Here is a 15,378-nt window from a genome sequence, read left to right as displayed (position 1 = left end):
AGTGAGCCGAGATCACGCCACTGCTCTCCAGCCTGGGCAACAAGATTGAGACTCTGTCTCAAAAAAAAAAAAAATCATTTTGGTTCTAACTGCATTGAGCCATCACACCTCAAATCTAGGAGAGAGACAGGCTCCAATCCATACTGCACATAATAATTCATTCCACAAATATTTATTGAGTACCTACTATGCCAGGCATCCTTCTATGGTATGGAAATCAGGCAGTGAATCAGAAAGACACAGTCCCTGCCCTCATGAAAAAGTAGGAGCAGATAAACAAATAGATACATATTATGTGAAAAAGTGATAAAAATCAAATGTGACAGGAATCAAGAATGATGAAGAACACTATTTGAGACAGAGAAATCATACAAGCCTTTCTGAGGAAATGCCATATGAGCAAAAATCAAAATGAAATAAAGGACAAACACACAGATATTTGGGAGCAGAAAATTCCAGATAGAGAAAACAGCAAATGCAAAAGCCCTGAAGCAGGAGCGCTTGGCATGTTCTAGGGATAGGAATGACAGACAGGCTGAAAAGTTGGAACCAGGGGCCACATCATGAAGGCTCTTACGTGCAATAGAAGGATTCTGGATTTTCTTCTAAGCATGATGGAAAGCCATGGGGGTGGGAAGATGTCACAGTTAAGGTGAGGGAGGATGATGGTGGCTCAAACTAGTATGACAGCAGAAGAGGTCCTGAGAAGAGGCGCTAGTTAAGTATAATACACAAGCAAAACACACAGTGGCACGAAAAGAGGATATACACAGGGAATTGTTTTAACCCTTTTTTTTTTTTTTTTTAAAAGACGGAGTCTCGCTCTGTCACCCAGGCTGGAGTACAGTGGCTGATCTCAGCTCACTGCAACTTCCACCTCCCAGGTTCAAGCAATTCTCCTGCCTCAGCCTCCTGAATAGCTGGGATTACAGGCACCTGCCATCATGCCCAGCTAGTTTTTGTATTTTTGGTTGAGACAGGGTTTCACCATGTTGTTCAGACTGGTCTCGAACTCCTGACCTCCAGTGATCCACCCACTTCAGCCTCCCAAAGTGCTGGGATTACAGGCATGAGCCACCGCGCCCGGCCTTGTTTTTAGCTTTTTAAATCTGTAAAGTGACAGAAGATGAGGCTGAAAAAAGGCAATCAGAGGTCAGGCCATCCCAAGGCTTATCTGAGGTCAATAAGAAGCAGAACAGATCCACTATATCTTATCTGAAATTTCTTGAACCAGAAGTATTTCAGAATCACAATTTTTCAGATTTCAAAAAGGAAATATAGACTTTACATCATATATTATGAAACAACTCATCAAGATCTTGGGCTGCATCATGTAACCAAACTCAATAATTCTGCAGCAGGCCGGGCGCGGTGGCTCACGCCTGTAATCCCAGCACTTTGGGAGGCCGAGGCGGGCGGATCACAAGGTCAGGAGATCGAGACCATCCTGGCTAACACTGTGAAACCCCGTCTCTACTAAAAATGCAAAAAATTAGCCGGGCGAGGCGGCGGGCCCCTGTAGTCCCAGCTACTCGGGAGGCTGAGGCAGGAGAATGGCGTGAACCCGGGAGGCGGAGCCTGCAGTGAGCCAAGATCGCGCCACTGCACTCCAGCCTGGGCGACTAAGGGAGACTCTGTCTCAAAAAAAATAATAATAATAATAATAATTCTGCAGCAAATGTATTATTCATACTGAAAAGGATTTAGTAATAACTAAGAATAGTTTCACACAATTCAAGTTCTGCTGGCTAATAAGTTTGCTATTAATTTAATTAAAAACTAAATAAAATTTAATCACAACATTCCACCCTCACAAAATGCACCATTTCTTCCTCTCAATGCCTAGCTAAGCCTTTCCTCTTCAAAACCCAACTCCAATGCCATTTCCTCAAAAAAGCCTTTTTTATCATGGCTGAGTCGACACCAGCAAGCACTCCCCCTCCCCGAACTCTTCCAGCAATAGCTACATATAAAAAGTCCCTGACAATAAATCTCCTCTCCACGACCTACATTTCTACATAGCTCTACAGACTCTGCTCTGCAGTTTTTAAAAATTCATTACTCAGCTGGGCCCAGTGACTCACGCCTATAATCCCAGCATTTTGGGAGGCTGAGATGGGTGGATTACCTGAGGTCAGGAGTTTGAGACCAGCCTGTCCAACCTGGTGAAACCCCCTCTCTACTAAAAATACAAAAAAAAATTATAGCCAGGTGTGGTGATTCACACCTGTAATCCAAGCACTTTGGGAGGTCGAGACGGGCAGATAGATCACTTGAGTACAGGGGTTCGAGACCAGCCTGGCCAACATGGCAAAACTACGTCTCTATTGAAAATACAAAAATTAGCCAGGCGTGGTGGTGGGTGCCTGTAATCCCAGTTACTCGGGACACTGAGGCAGGAGAATCACTTGAACCTGGGAGGCGGTTTTGCAGTAAGCTGAGATCATGCCAGTCTGGGCGACACAGCGAGACTGTTTAAAAAAAAAAAAAATAGCCTGTTTAAAAAAAAAAACAAAAAATTAGCTGGGCGTGTTAATGGCAGGCACCTGTAATCCCAGCTATTTGGGAGGCTGAGGCAGAAGAAGCACTTAAACCCGGGAGGCAGAGGTGTCAATGAGCCAAGACTGCACCACTGCACTCCATCCTGGGTGACGGACTCTATCTCAAAAAAATACAATAAAATAAAATTCATTACTCAACTGCCATCGACACCAAATATCATGCTTACGTTTTGTTTTGTTTTATTGAAACAGGGTCTCATTCTGTGAAACCAGACTGAAGAGCAGTGGCAAGATGGGCTCACTTGGCCGGGCGCGGTGGCTCAAGCCTGTAATCCCAGCACTTTGGGAGGCCGAGACGGGCGGATCACGAGGCCAGGAGATCGAGAGACGATCCCGGCTAACACGGTGAAACCCCGTCTCTACTAAAAAATACAAAAAAACTAGCCGGGCGAGGTGGCGGGCGCCTGTAGTCCCAGCTACTCGGGAGGCTGAGGCAGGAGAACGGCGTAAACCCGGGAGGCGGAGCTTGCAGTGAGCTGACATCCGGCCACTGCACTCCAGCCTGGGTGACAGAGCAAGACTCCGTCTCAAAAAAAAAAAAAAAAAAAAAAAAGATGGGCTCACTGCAGCCTCAACCTCCTAGGTTCAAGTGATCATGCCACCTCAGTCTACTGAGTCCTGGGACTACAGGTGCACACCACTGCACCTGGCTAATTTATGGATTTGGTTTTTTTTCTTGTAGACACAGGGTCTCACTATGTTGCCCAGGCTGATCTCTAACTCCTGGGCTCAAGCAATCTTCCTGCCTCTGCCTCCCGCAAAGTGCTGGGTTTACAAATCCCATCACTTTGGGAGGCCGAGGTGGGTAGATCACCTGCGGTCAGGAGTTAGAGACCAGCCTGGCCAACACGGTGAAACCCCATCTCTACTACAATTACAAAAATTAGTCGGGTGTGGCACAGCGGCTCACACCTGTAATCCCAGTACTTTAGAAGGCCGAGGCGGGCGGGAACACGAGGTCAGGAGATTGAGGCCATCCTGGCTAACACGGTGAAACCCTGTCTCTACTAAAAACACAAAAAATTGGCCGGGCGCGGTGGCTCACGCCTGTAATCCCAGCACTTTGGGAGGCCGAGGCGGGCGGATCACAAGGTCAGGAGATCGAGACCACGGTGAAACCCCGTCTCTACTAAAAATACAAAAAATTAGCCGGGCGCGGTTGTGGGCGCCTGTAGTCCCAGCTCCTCGGGAGGCTGAGGCAGGAGAATGGCGTGAACCCGGGAGGCGGAGCTTGCAGTGAGCCGAGATCGCGCCACTGCACTCCAGCCTGGGCGACAGAGCGAGACTCCGTCTCAAAAAAAAAAAAAAAAAAAAAAAACACAAAAAATTAGCCGGGCACGCTGGCAGGCGCCTGTGGTCCCAGCCACTGAGGAGGCTGACACAGAAGAATGGCGTGAACCCGGAAGGCGCAGCTTGCAGTGAGCCAAGATGGCGCCATTGCACTCCACCCTGGGCCACAGTGAGGCTCCCTCTCAAAAACAATAAAAAAATTAGCCGGGCGTGGTGGCAGGCACCTGTAATCGCAGTTACTTGGGAGGCTGAAACAAGAGAATCGCTTGAACCTAGGAGGCGGAGGCTGCAGTGAGCCGAGACCGCACCACTGCACTTCAGCCTGGGTGAAAGAGCAAGACTCCTTCTCAAAAAAAAAAAAAAAAACCCAAGTGGGCACAAAAATGATACACATTCGGCCGGCTGCAGTGGCTCACACCTGTAATCCCAGCACTTTGGGAGGCCGAGGCGGGCAGATCACAGGTCAGGAGACGGAGACCATCCTAGCTAACACGTAAAAACCCCGTCTCTACTAAAAATACAAAAAAAAAAAAAAAAAAAAAAAATTAGCCGGGAGTGGTGGTGGGCGCCTGTAGTCCCAGGTACTCGGGAGGCTGAGGCAGGAGAATGGCGTAAACTCGGGAGGTGGAGCTTGCAGTGAGCGGAGATCGCACCACTGCACTCCAGCCTGGACAACCGAGCGAGACTCCGTCTGGAGAAAAAAAAAAGAAAGAAAAGAAAATATACACATTCACGGTAGCATCATCCATCTCCTTCCCTCGACTTCCACATCCACCACTCTAGTTTGAGCCACCATCATTTCTTTTTTTCTTTTTTTTTTTTTTGAGACGGAGTCTCGCTTTGTCGCCCAGGCTGGAGTGCAGTGGCCGGATCTCAGCTCACTGCAAGCTCCGCCTCCCGGGTTCACGCCATTCTCCTGCCTCAGCCTCCCGAGTAGCTGGGACTACAGGCGCCCACCACCTCGCCCGGCTAGTTTTTTGTATTTTTAGTAGAGACGGGGTTTCACCATATTAGCCAGGATGGTCTCGATCTCCTGACCTCGTGATCCACCCGTCTCGGCCTCCCAAAGTGCTGGGATTACAGGCTTGAGCCACCGCGCCCGGCCGAGCCACCATCATTTCTGTCCTACAAAACTACAACAGGCTGGATGCAGTGGGTCACACCTGTAATCCCAGCACTTTGGGAAGGCAAGGCATGAGGATCACTTGAGCCCATGAGTTGGAAACCAGCCTGGGCAACAAAGTAAGACTCCATCTGTACAAAAAAAAAAATAAAAATTAGCTGGGTGTGCCAGGCACAGTGACTTACGCCTGTAATCCCACCACTTTGGGAGGCCAAGGCAGGAGCATCACGAGGTCAGGGGATGGAGACCATCCTGGCTAACATGGTGAAACCCCGTCTCTACTAAAAATACATAAAATTAGCTGAGGCGGGTGGATCACTTGAGGTCAGGAGTTTGAGACCAGCCTGGCCAATATGGGGAAAACCCGTATACAAAATTTACAAAATATACAAAATATATACAAAAATTAGGCCGGACGTGGTGGCTCACGCCTGTAATCCCAGCACTTTGGGAGGCTGAGGCAGGGAGATCACAAGGTCAGGAGATTGAGACCATCCTGGTTAACATGGTGAAACCCCGTCTCTACTAAAAATACAAAAAATTAGCCGGGCGTGGTGGTGGGTGCCTGCAGTCCTCGCTACTCGGGAGGCTGAGGCAGGAGAATGGCGTGAACCCAGGAGGCAGAGCTTGAGGTGAGCTGAGATCGCACCACTGCACTCCAGCTTGGGCTAGAGAGCGAGACTCCACCTCAAAACAAACAAACAAATCAGCCAGGCATGGTGGCACATGCCTGTAGGCCCAGCTACTCGGGAGGCTGATCCTAGAGAACATCATCCTTGCTCCCACGTTAGGACCTTGGCATTAGTGCTTCCCGCTGCTTCTTCCCTCAACTTCTTGAGGGACACATTCTTTAGGTCCCAGCTCAACTGTCACCTCCTCAGAGAAGTCCATACTGGCCACCTAATTTAAAATAGGTCCACATCCTCTATCTCGAATTATGCTATTTGTTTTTGTTTTTATTGAGATGGGGCCTATGTTGCCCATTGTTTTGATTGACATAGGGCCTCACTACGTTGCCCAAGCTAGTCTCAATCTCCTGGCTCAAGTGATCGTCCAACCTCAGCCTCCCCAGTAGCTGGGATCACAGGCACACATCACTGTGCTAAGCTACACTACTTGTTTATATGTTTACTGACCCCCCCATTAGAATGTAAACTCCAGAAACCACTGTATCCCTAGAACCAATAACTTCCTTGGCATTTAGGACATACTGTTACTCAAATGGCTGTGAATTAATATACACACCAAAACAAACCTGTGTCCATCAGCAGAATTATAGAAATCTGGTACATAATAAAATAATAATAGCCAACATTTATCTAACATTTACTATGTGCCAAGCACTGTGGGCTCTTTGTATGTATTATGTCAGTTAATTCCCATAAGACTCCATCACACACACATACACACACACAATTAACTGAGTGTTATGGCATATGGTCCCAGCTACTTGTGGGGCTGAGGTGGGAGAATCCCTTGAAACTGGTGGGGGAGAGGGGGAGGTTGCAGTGAGCTGAAGATCACATCACTGCACCACTGCACTCCAGCCTGGGTGACAGAGTGAGAAAAAAAAATTTTAGTTGGCTAGGCGCGGTGGCTCAAGCCTGTAATCCCAACACTTTGGGAGGCTGAGACGGGTGGATCACGAGGACAGGAGATCGAGACCATCCTGGCTAACACGGTGAAACCCCGTCTCTACTAAAAAATACAAAAAACTAGCCGGGCGAGGTGGTGGGCGCCTGTTGTCCCAGCTACTCAGGAGGCTGAGGCAGGAGAATGGCGTAAACCCGGGAGGCGGAGCCTGCGGCGAGCTGAGATCTGGCCACTGCACTCCAGCCTGGGCGACAGAGCGAGACTCTGTCTCAAAAAAAAAAAATTTTAGTTGTAATTGTCAAATATCAATAAAAACTCCAGAAACTTGGCCTCAATTTAAGGAACCAAATCTGCTCTAGGAAGCTGCTTCTTTACTCCATTTTAGTTTAATTATTATTTATTTATTTTTGAGACGGAGTTTCGCTCTTGTCACCCAGGCTGGAGTGCCATGGCGCGACCTCAGCTCACTGCAACCTCCGCCTCCTGGGTTCAAGTGATTCTCCTGCCTCTGCCTCCCAAGTAACTGGGGTTACAGGCACCCACCACCACACTTGGCTAATTTTTTTTGTATTTTTAGTAGAGATGGGGTTTCACCATGTTGGCCAGGCTAGTCTCGAATTCCTGACCTCAGGTGATCCACCCACCTCAGCCCTTCAAAGTCCTGGGATTACAGGCTGAGTTACCGTGATGGCCTTTACTCTCTTTTAATCCACAACAGTCCCTTCACTTGTTTTTCCCATGAAACTGACTTCTGGAAGAAAACTAGGACAACTGTCTTATACAATGCCCCACAATTTGTACATCTTATCAGTCTGCATATTTTCAGGGCTTCCATTTCATAAAGGAACTCCAGTCTCCAGAGTTCTCCTATCCCACCTAGAGCCCTCTTAGAGGCAAGTCAATTTGCTCTGTGGAGCCTCCTTCCTCATCTGAACAGAGAAGGAAATCACTGCCCTTCCTACTCCAGAGAGCTGCTATAAGACTCAGGTGAAGGCTGGGGGCTGTGGCTCACGCCTGTAATCCCAGAAGTTTGGGAGGCCAAGGTGGGTGGATCACCTGAGATCAGGAGTTCACAGCCTGACCAACATGGAGGAATTCCGTCTCTACTAAAATACAAAATTTTACACCAGGCGTGGTGGCACATGCCTGTAATCCCAGCTACTCGGGAGGCTGAAGCAGGAGAATTGCTTGAACTCAGGAAGCAGGGGTTGTGGTCAGCTGAGATTGCACCATTGCACTCCAGCCTGGGCAACAAAAGCGAAACTCCATCTCAAAAAAAAAAAAAAGAGTCAGGTGAAAATGCCATCCCACTGCTAGGTATATACCCAAATGAAAATCAATCAGGCCTGGTGTGGTGGCTCACGCCTGTAATCCCAACACTTTGGGAGGCCAAGGAGGGCCAATCACCTGAGGCCAAGAGTTTGAGACCAGCCTGGCCAACATAGTAAACCCCATCTCTACTAAAAATACAAAAATTAGGCCGGGCGCGGTGGCTCAAGCCTGTAATCCCAGCACTTTGGGAGGCCGAGACGGGCGGATCATGAGGTCAGGAGATCGAGACCATCCTGGCTAACACGGTGAAACCCCGTCTCTACTAAAAAATACAAAAAACTAGCCGGGCGAAGTGGCGGGCGCCTGTAGTCCCAGCTACTTGGGAGGCTGAGGCAGGAGAATGGCGTGAACCCGGGAGGCGGAGCTTGCAGTGAGCTGAGATCCGGCCACTGCACTCCAGCCTGGGCGACAGAGCATGACTCCGTCTCAAAAAATATATATATATACAAAAATTAGCTGGGCGTGGTGGCAGGTACCTGTAATCCCAGCTATTCCAGAGGCTGAGACAGGAAAATCGCTTGAACCTGGGAGGCGGAGGTTGTACTGGGCTGAGATCATGCCACTGCCCTCTAGCCTGGGCGACAGAGCGAGACTTGGTCTAAAAAAAAAAAAAAAAGGTATCTGCACTACCATGTTTATTACAGCACTCTTCACAATAGCCAAGATTTGAAAGCAACCCATGTGTCTATCAAAAGACAAATGGATAAATAAATTGTGGTACACTTGGGAGGCCGAGGCGGCCGGATAACGAGGTCAGAAGATCAAGACCACAGGGAAACCCCGTCTCTACTAAAAATACAAAAAATTGGCCAGGCATGGTGGCTGGCGCCTGTAGTCCCAGCTACTCGGGAGGCTGAGGCCAGAGAATGGCATGAACCCAGGAGGCGGAGCTTGCAGTGAGCCAAGATCACGCCACTGCACTCCAGCCTGGGGCGACAGAGCGAGCAAAAAAAAAAAAGAAAGAAATTGTGGTACACGAGGTCAGGAGATCAAGACCATCCTGGCTAACAAGGTGAAACCCCGTCTCTACTAAAAATACAAAAATTAGCCGGGCGTGGTGGCGGGCGCTTGTAGTCCCAGCTACTCCAAAGCCTGAGGTGGGAGAATGGGGTGAACCCAGGAGGCGGAGCTCGCAGTGAGGTGTGACTGGCCACTGCACTCCAGCCTGGGCGGCAGGGGGAGACTCTGTCTCAAGGCCAGGCGCAGTGGCTCACGCCTGTAATCTCAATACTTTGGGAGGCCAAGGCGGGCAGATCACGAGGTCAGGAGATGGAGACCATCCTGGCTAACACGGTGAAACCCCCTCTCTACTAAAAATACAAAAAGTAGCCGGGTGTGGTGGCAGGCGCCTGTAGTCCCAGCTACTCGGGAGGCTGAGGCAGGAGAACTACAGGAACCTGGGAGGCGGAGCTTGCGGTGAGATGGCGCCACAGCACTCCAGCCTGGGCGACAGAGTGTCTGTCTCAACAAAAAAAAAAAAAAAGAAAGAAATCCTGGTACAAAGGCTGGGCATGGCGGTTCACACCTCTAATCCCAGCACTTTGAAGGGAGGCAGGAGGATTATTTGAGCCCAGGAGCCCGAGACTAGCCTGGTGCAACCCCACCTCTACTAAAATATTGGCTGGGCTTGTGGCACATGGTGTAGTCACAACTACTGGGAGGCTGAGGTGGGAGGATCACCTGCGCCCAAGTGGTCAAGGCTGAAGTGAGCTGTGATCACACCATTGCACCCTAATCTGGGCAACAGAAGGAGACCCTGCCTACAAAAAAAAAAAAAAAGGAACGAGATACTGTCATTTACAACGACATGGAAGGAACTGGAGGTTATCATGTTAAGTGAAATAAGTCAGGCATAGAAAGACAAACTTTGCACGCTCTCACTTATTTATGGGAACTAAAAAAAAATTAAAACAATTGAACTTATGCAGATAGTAGACTGATGGTTACCAGAGGCTAGGAAGGATAGTGGGGGGTAGAGGGGTACAAAAATATAATTAAATACAATGAATAAGATCTGGTATTTGATAGCATAACAGGGTGACTAGTTAACAATAATTTGTTGTACATTTCAAAGTAACTAAAATAATATAATTGGATTGTTTGTAACACAAAGGATAAGTGCTTAAGGTGGTGGATACCCCATTTACCCTCATGTGATTATTACCCATTGTATGCCTGTATCAAAGTATCTCACATACCCCCAAAATATATACACCTACTATGTACTCACACACAAAAAATGTTTAATTTCTTAAAGACTTCACTGAAAATGGACATAAAAACACTTTAAGGCCGGGCGCGGTGGCTCAAGCCTGTAATCCCAGCACTTTGGGAGGCCGAGACGGGCGGATCACAAGGTCAGGAGATCGAGACCATCCTGGCTAACACGGTGAAACCCCGTCTCTACTAAAAAATACAAAAACTAGCCGGGCGAGGTGGCGGACGCCTGTAGTCCCAGCTACTCGGGAGGCTGAGGCAGGAGAATGGCGTGAACCCGGGAGGCGGAGCTTGCAGTGAGCTGAGATCCGGCCACTGCACTCCAGTCTGGGCAACACAGGGAGACTCTGTCTCAACAAAAAAAAAAAAAAAAAAAAAAAAAACAACAACAAAAAAAACACTTTAATAAACTCTCTAAGACTGTCTAAAAATAGAGTACAAATTACAAATAACCTCTTCCGTCCCGCCTACAACCCCCAGCCAGTCCTTTTCATGTTCTCCATCAAATTCAGTACAGCTCCACTCCCTCAGAATAATTCCCACCTCCCACAAATTCCATGCCCTGACCTTGACTTGTCCCTTAGGTCATCTACCACTCAGAGGCCCCCCATCCATTCTTCACTGCTTCTCAGAAAAATCATCCCTATCCCTGTGAAAGTTCCCTAACTACATTCCAGTTTAAATCTCACCAACTTTGCCCCACTTCAAACAAAACTATCTACTGCCACAAACCCCTTCGATTAACCCTTCCAGGACTTTAGAATCCCCTCCTCAACCCTTTAGGACCTCATAACACCCCAAGCTTCCTCAAAGTTTCCTCCAACTCACATAAAACCTCTTTCCACTCCATCCAGAAAATAGCAGTCCCTAAAATCAATGCAGCCCACCTATGTCCACAGGCATATTCGCATCACTTAATTCCCAATCTATTCCAGGTGGCTTCAACCTTCCCACCAATGTTAATGCCTCATGATGACATCCCCGACCTCATCAAAGACCCCACAGATCTGAAATGAGCCTGAGGTAATTCCCATCCCACCACTGCACACTCCAAAACCTCCTGAAAGCTCCCACCCCCTCAAACTAAATTCTCCTGACGTGTCGGCTTCCCCAACCCCTCCATTAATTCTATACACTGTACTCACACAATGCCCACCATCACCCAAATTTTACCTCTGAACTCAACCCCTCACGTATTTCTACTTAGTTGTATAAAAAAACAAATCTGGGCAGGGCATGGTGGCTCACGCCTGTAATCCCAGCACTTTGGGAGATCGAGGCAGGTGGATCACAAGGTCAGGAGATCGAGACCATCCTGGCTAACACAGTGAAACCCCGTCTCTACTAAAAATACAAACAAACAAAAAAGCCAAGCATGGTGGCGGGCGCCTGTAGTCCCGGCTACTCGGGAGGCTGAGGCAGAAGAATGGCGTGAACCTGGGAGACGGAGCTTGCAGTGCGCCAAGATCATGCCACTGCACTCCAGCCTGGGCTACAGCGAGACTCCGTCTCAAAAAAAAAAAAAAAAATCTGAAACCTAAAAGAGAACTGACTTTTCCCTGACCCCACCAAACCTACAGCTCCCCATATCTTTCAAAATGGCAATTCCATCATTCCAGGTGCTCAAGCCAAAAACAGTGGTGTCATACTGGATTTCTGTCCCAAATCCTGTTCCCTCTTCTACCTTCAAAACATATATATATCCAGAATATATATATATTTGACCTCTTCTCTTGAGTTTCAAGCTACCAATATTTTTGTCTCAACTAGATTACTGCAACAGTCCAGCCAGAATCTTTTTCATTTCTGCCAGGAATGGAAACACAAACCAGGCCAGGTGCAGTGGCTCACGCCTGTAATGCCAGCACTTTAGGAGGCCAAGGCAGGCGGATCACGAGGTCAGGAGATGGAGACCATCCTGGCTAACACAGTGAAACCCTGTCTCTACTAAAAATACACAAGATTAGCCGGGTGTGGTGGCAGGTGCCTATAGTCCCAGCCACTCAGGAGGTTGAGGCAGGAGAATCGCTTGAACCTGGCAGGCGGTGGTTGCAGTGAGCCAAGACTGAGCCATTGCACTCCAGCCTGGGTGACAGAGCGAGACTCCATCTCAAAACAAAAACAAACAAACAAAACAAAACAAAACAACCCACAGATCATGTTATTCCCACACTCAAAACACTCCAACAGGTTTTCCCCACACACTTAGAATAAAAGCTACTCAACTCATTTGGTTCTTGCCACCTTATTTCTCTAATTTGACGATCATGCCTGGGCCTCTGGGAATTTGCACTTGCTGTTCTCTCTGCTAGGAAAGTTCTCCTAGATGATCACAAGGCTTTTTCCCTTCTTAAGAGGCTCAATGTTACCTCTTCAGAGCCCTTTCCCAGCCAACCTATCAAAACAACCCTCCCACTTCACCATCCTTTAATGACTGACACATATGTACACATTTGTGGAATTTTTTTTTTTTTTTTTTTGAGACAGGGCCTCCTCACTCTGTCACCCAGGCTGGGGTGTAGTGGCGCGACCATGGCTTACTGCAACCTCCGCCTCCTGGGGGCTCAGGTGATGCTCCCACCTCAACCTCCAGACTAGCTGGGACTATAAACTCATGCCGCCATGCCTGGCTAATTTTTGTATTTTTGTAGAGACTGGGTTTGGCAACGTTACCCAGGCTGGTCTCAAACTCCTGGACTCAAGAGATCCCCTCCCCCCAACTCAGCCTCCCAAAGTGCTGGGATTACAGGTGTGAGCCACTGCGTCCCGGCTAAGTAAAAATATTGATCGGTGAGGCCAGGCATGGTGGCTCAGGCCTGTAGTCCCAGCATTTTAGGAGTCTGAGCTGGGGGGAGATCTCTTGAGGCCAAGGATCGCTTGAGCTTGGAAGTTCAAGACCAGTCTGGGCAACGTGGCAAAACCCCATCTTACAAAAATATATATATAAATATTAGTCGGGGCCGGGCGCGGTGGCTCAAGCCTGTAATCCCAGTACTTTGGGAGGCCGAGATGGGCGGATCACGAGGTCAGGAGATCGAGACCATCCTGGCTAACACGGTGAAACCCCGTCTCTACTAAAAAATACAAAAAAAAACTAGCCAGGCGAGGTGGCGGGTGCCTGTAGTCCCAGCTACTCGGGAGGCTGAGGCAGGAGAATGGCGTGAACCCGGGAGGCGGAGCTTGCAGTGAGCTGAGATCCGGCCACTGCACTCCAGCCGGGGCGACAGAGCGAGACTCCGTCTCAAAAAAAAAAAATAAAAAATAAATAAATAAATAAATAAATAAATATTAGTCGGATGATGTGGTGGGGTGCGCCTGTAGTTCCAGCTACTTGGGAGGCTTAAGAGGGAATATCACTTGAGACTTGGAGGTCGAGGCTACAGTGAACTGTGATCCCATCACTGCACTCCAGCCTGGGCGACAAAGAGGAGAAAAAAAAAAAAAAAAGAAAAAAAAGCCGGGCACAGTGGCTCAAGTCTGTAATCCCATCACTTTGGGAGGCAGTGGCGGGCAGATCACTTGAGGTCCGGAGTTCCAGACCAGCCTGGCCAACATGGTGAAAACCTGTCTCTACTAAAAATACAAAAATTAGCCGGGTGTGGTGGCGTGAGCCTGTAATCCCAGCATTCGGGAGGCCGAGGCGGGTGGATCAGTTGAGGTCAGCAGTTCGAGACCAGTCCGGTCAACATGGCGAAACCCCATGTCTACTAAAAATACAAAAATTAGCCGGGCGTGGTGGCGGGCCCCTATAATCCCAGCTACTCGGGAGGCTGAGGCAGGAGAATCGCTTGAATCCGGGAGGCGGAGCTTGCAGTGAGCTGAGATCGCGCCACTGCACTCCAGCCTGGGCGACAAGGGAGAGACTCCGTCGAAAAAGAAAAGAAAAGAAAAGAAAACCCCATCCCTAAGCTACTCCACAATGCCCAAACTATGTCTCCTGTCTTACCAAGGCACAGCCCCGTACCAGACACAAGCAACCTTTTCGGGAGCCTACTGCCGTCCCCCTCCAGACTCTCCGAGCCTCTCAAGAGTTCCATTTGACATAACTTGCTCCAAAACTCCTCAAAACCCGCATTCTTTCAGCCTGGCCCGCCCCTGAGCACCCACAAGAATGTAAGCTCCCGTCGGCCCGGTTGGCCAGTCCAGTCTCCCCCGTATCCAGCACGGAACCGGGTCCCACACCATCGAATGAATGAACTATGTCCTTCACCTCACCCCTTCCACGTACCCCAGCCCCTCTTATCCCCTAACCGCGACCTAAATCCCACAATCACCGCTTTCGGGCCTCGGATTTCCTGAGTTTGAATTCTCCCGCTCCCTCAGGACTCCCCAATCAGAGCCCCCTTCAGAGCTCCCATCCTTCGGAACGGCTCTCCCAACCACTTCCCAGACCTTCCAGAAACATCCCCAATCAACTCCTCTAGTTCCCTCAGGAGCGAGACGATCCCGGGGCACATAATTCCCGCCTCCTCCCTTCAAATCACACCTTCCCGCTCCTTCCGGGCCGCAAACGCCTCAGACTAGACGCCCCCTCCAGACCCTCGGCGCCTCAAGCCGCGCCGGCGCTGACCGTTTCTGGGCCTCCAGTCCCCACAGGCGGATCTGCCGGTCATACTGCGCCGCCTCCTCCTCGCTGATGCCGCCGCCAGCCTCCTCCTTCTCCACCATGGCGCCGGCTCTTCCTGCCTCAGCTCACGTCCCGCTCACGCCAACCGCCCGCCAGCCCCGCGCGCCACCAACCTCCGCCGGCAGCACACCCGGGGTGCTTCTGCGCGTGCGCAGACCCCCTCCCACGCCTGCGCAGTACCTCGTCCAAGGAGCCTGGGACCAAAAGTACCTCACGAGACTCAAAGGCGATCCGGCAACTGCATGTCACGTGACGGAGGGTCCAACCAATCCTAGCCCCAAAAATGGCGCCGGTTAAGGCCCCGAGGGCGTTGCCCACGTGGTCACTTATGAGGCGCTTAAATTCTGCAAATATTTAAGGCGTGCATACTGAGATCCCAGCAATAGGGATGTTGTAAAATAGGGTATTGAGTAAAATCGACAAAGCCCTGTCCTCATGGAGTTTACGATCCAGTGAGAAAAACCCAAAGAGAAATAAATATAAACCCAGCGATGACAAATGCTTTGGAGAAAAATAAAGCAGGACATGGGGCTACAGAGTAACAGGGGTGGTCAGGGAAGGCTTATCAGAGGTGACATTGAACTGTCAATTTTCTTTTTTTTTTTCATACAGATGAGGTCCCGATGTGTTGCCAA

General features: G+C 49.4%; 1 protein-coding gene across 18 annotated transcripts in view; it reads right to left on the bottom strand.

Annotated features, from left to right (window-relative positions):
- SAE1 (SUMO1 activating enzyme subunit 1) overlaps positions 1–15,059 on the bottom strand; it is an 88,636-nt gene extending 73,577 nt beyond the window's left edge. For 6 of the 18 annotated variants that reach the window (XM_077980739.1, XM_077980740.1, XM_015124334.3 and 3 more), the window contains exon 1: positions 14,687–14,886. In XM_077980739.1, the coding sequence (XP_077836865.1) occupies positions 14,687–14,784 (98 nt within the window). In that variant the 5' untranslated portion in view covers positions 14,785–14,886. Of the gene's footprint in view, positions 1–577; positions 702–3,473; positions 3,582–8,375; positions 8,498–9,579; positions 9,662–14,602; positions 14,887–14,923 lie in introns of those variants that run through there. The other 12 variants (XM_077980744.1, XM_077980743.1, XM_077980748.1 and 9 more) reach the window with 12 other exon arrangements.
- Between the last annotated feature and the right edge of the window lie 319 nt (positions 15,060–15,378).

This window comes from Macaca mulatta, chromosome 19 (assembly GCF_049350105.2).
Source record: "Macaca mulatta isolate MMU2019108-1 chromosome 19, T2T-MMU8v2.0, whole genome shotgun sequence".
Classification (NCBI taxonomy): domain Eukaryota; kingdom Metazoa; phylum Chordata; class Mammalia; order Primates; family Cercopithecidae; genus Macaca; species Macaca mulatta.
The sequence above is the reverse complement of the archived record's forward strand: the minus strand, read 5'-3'. Positions and strand labels throughout refer to the sequence as shown.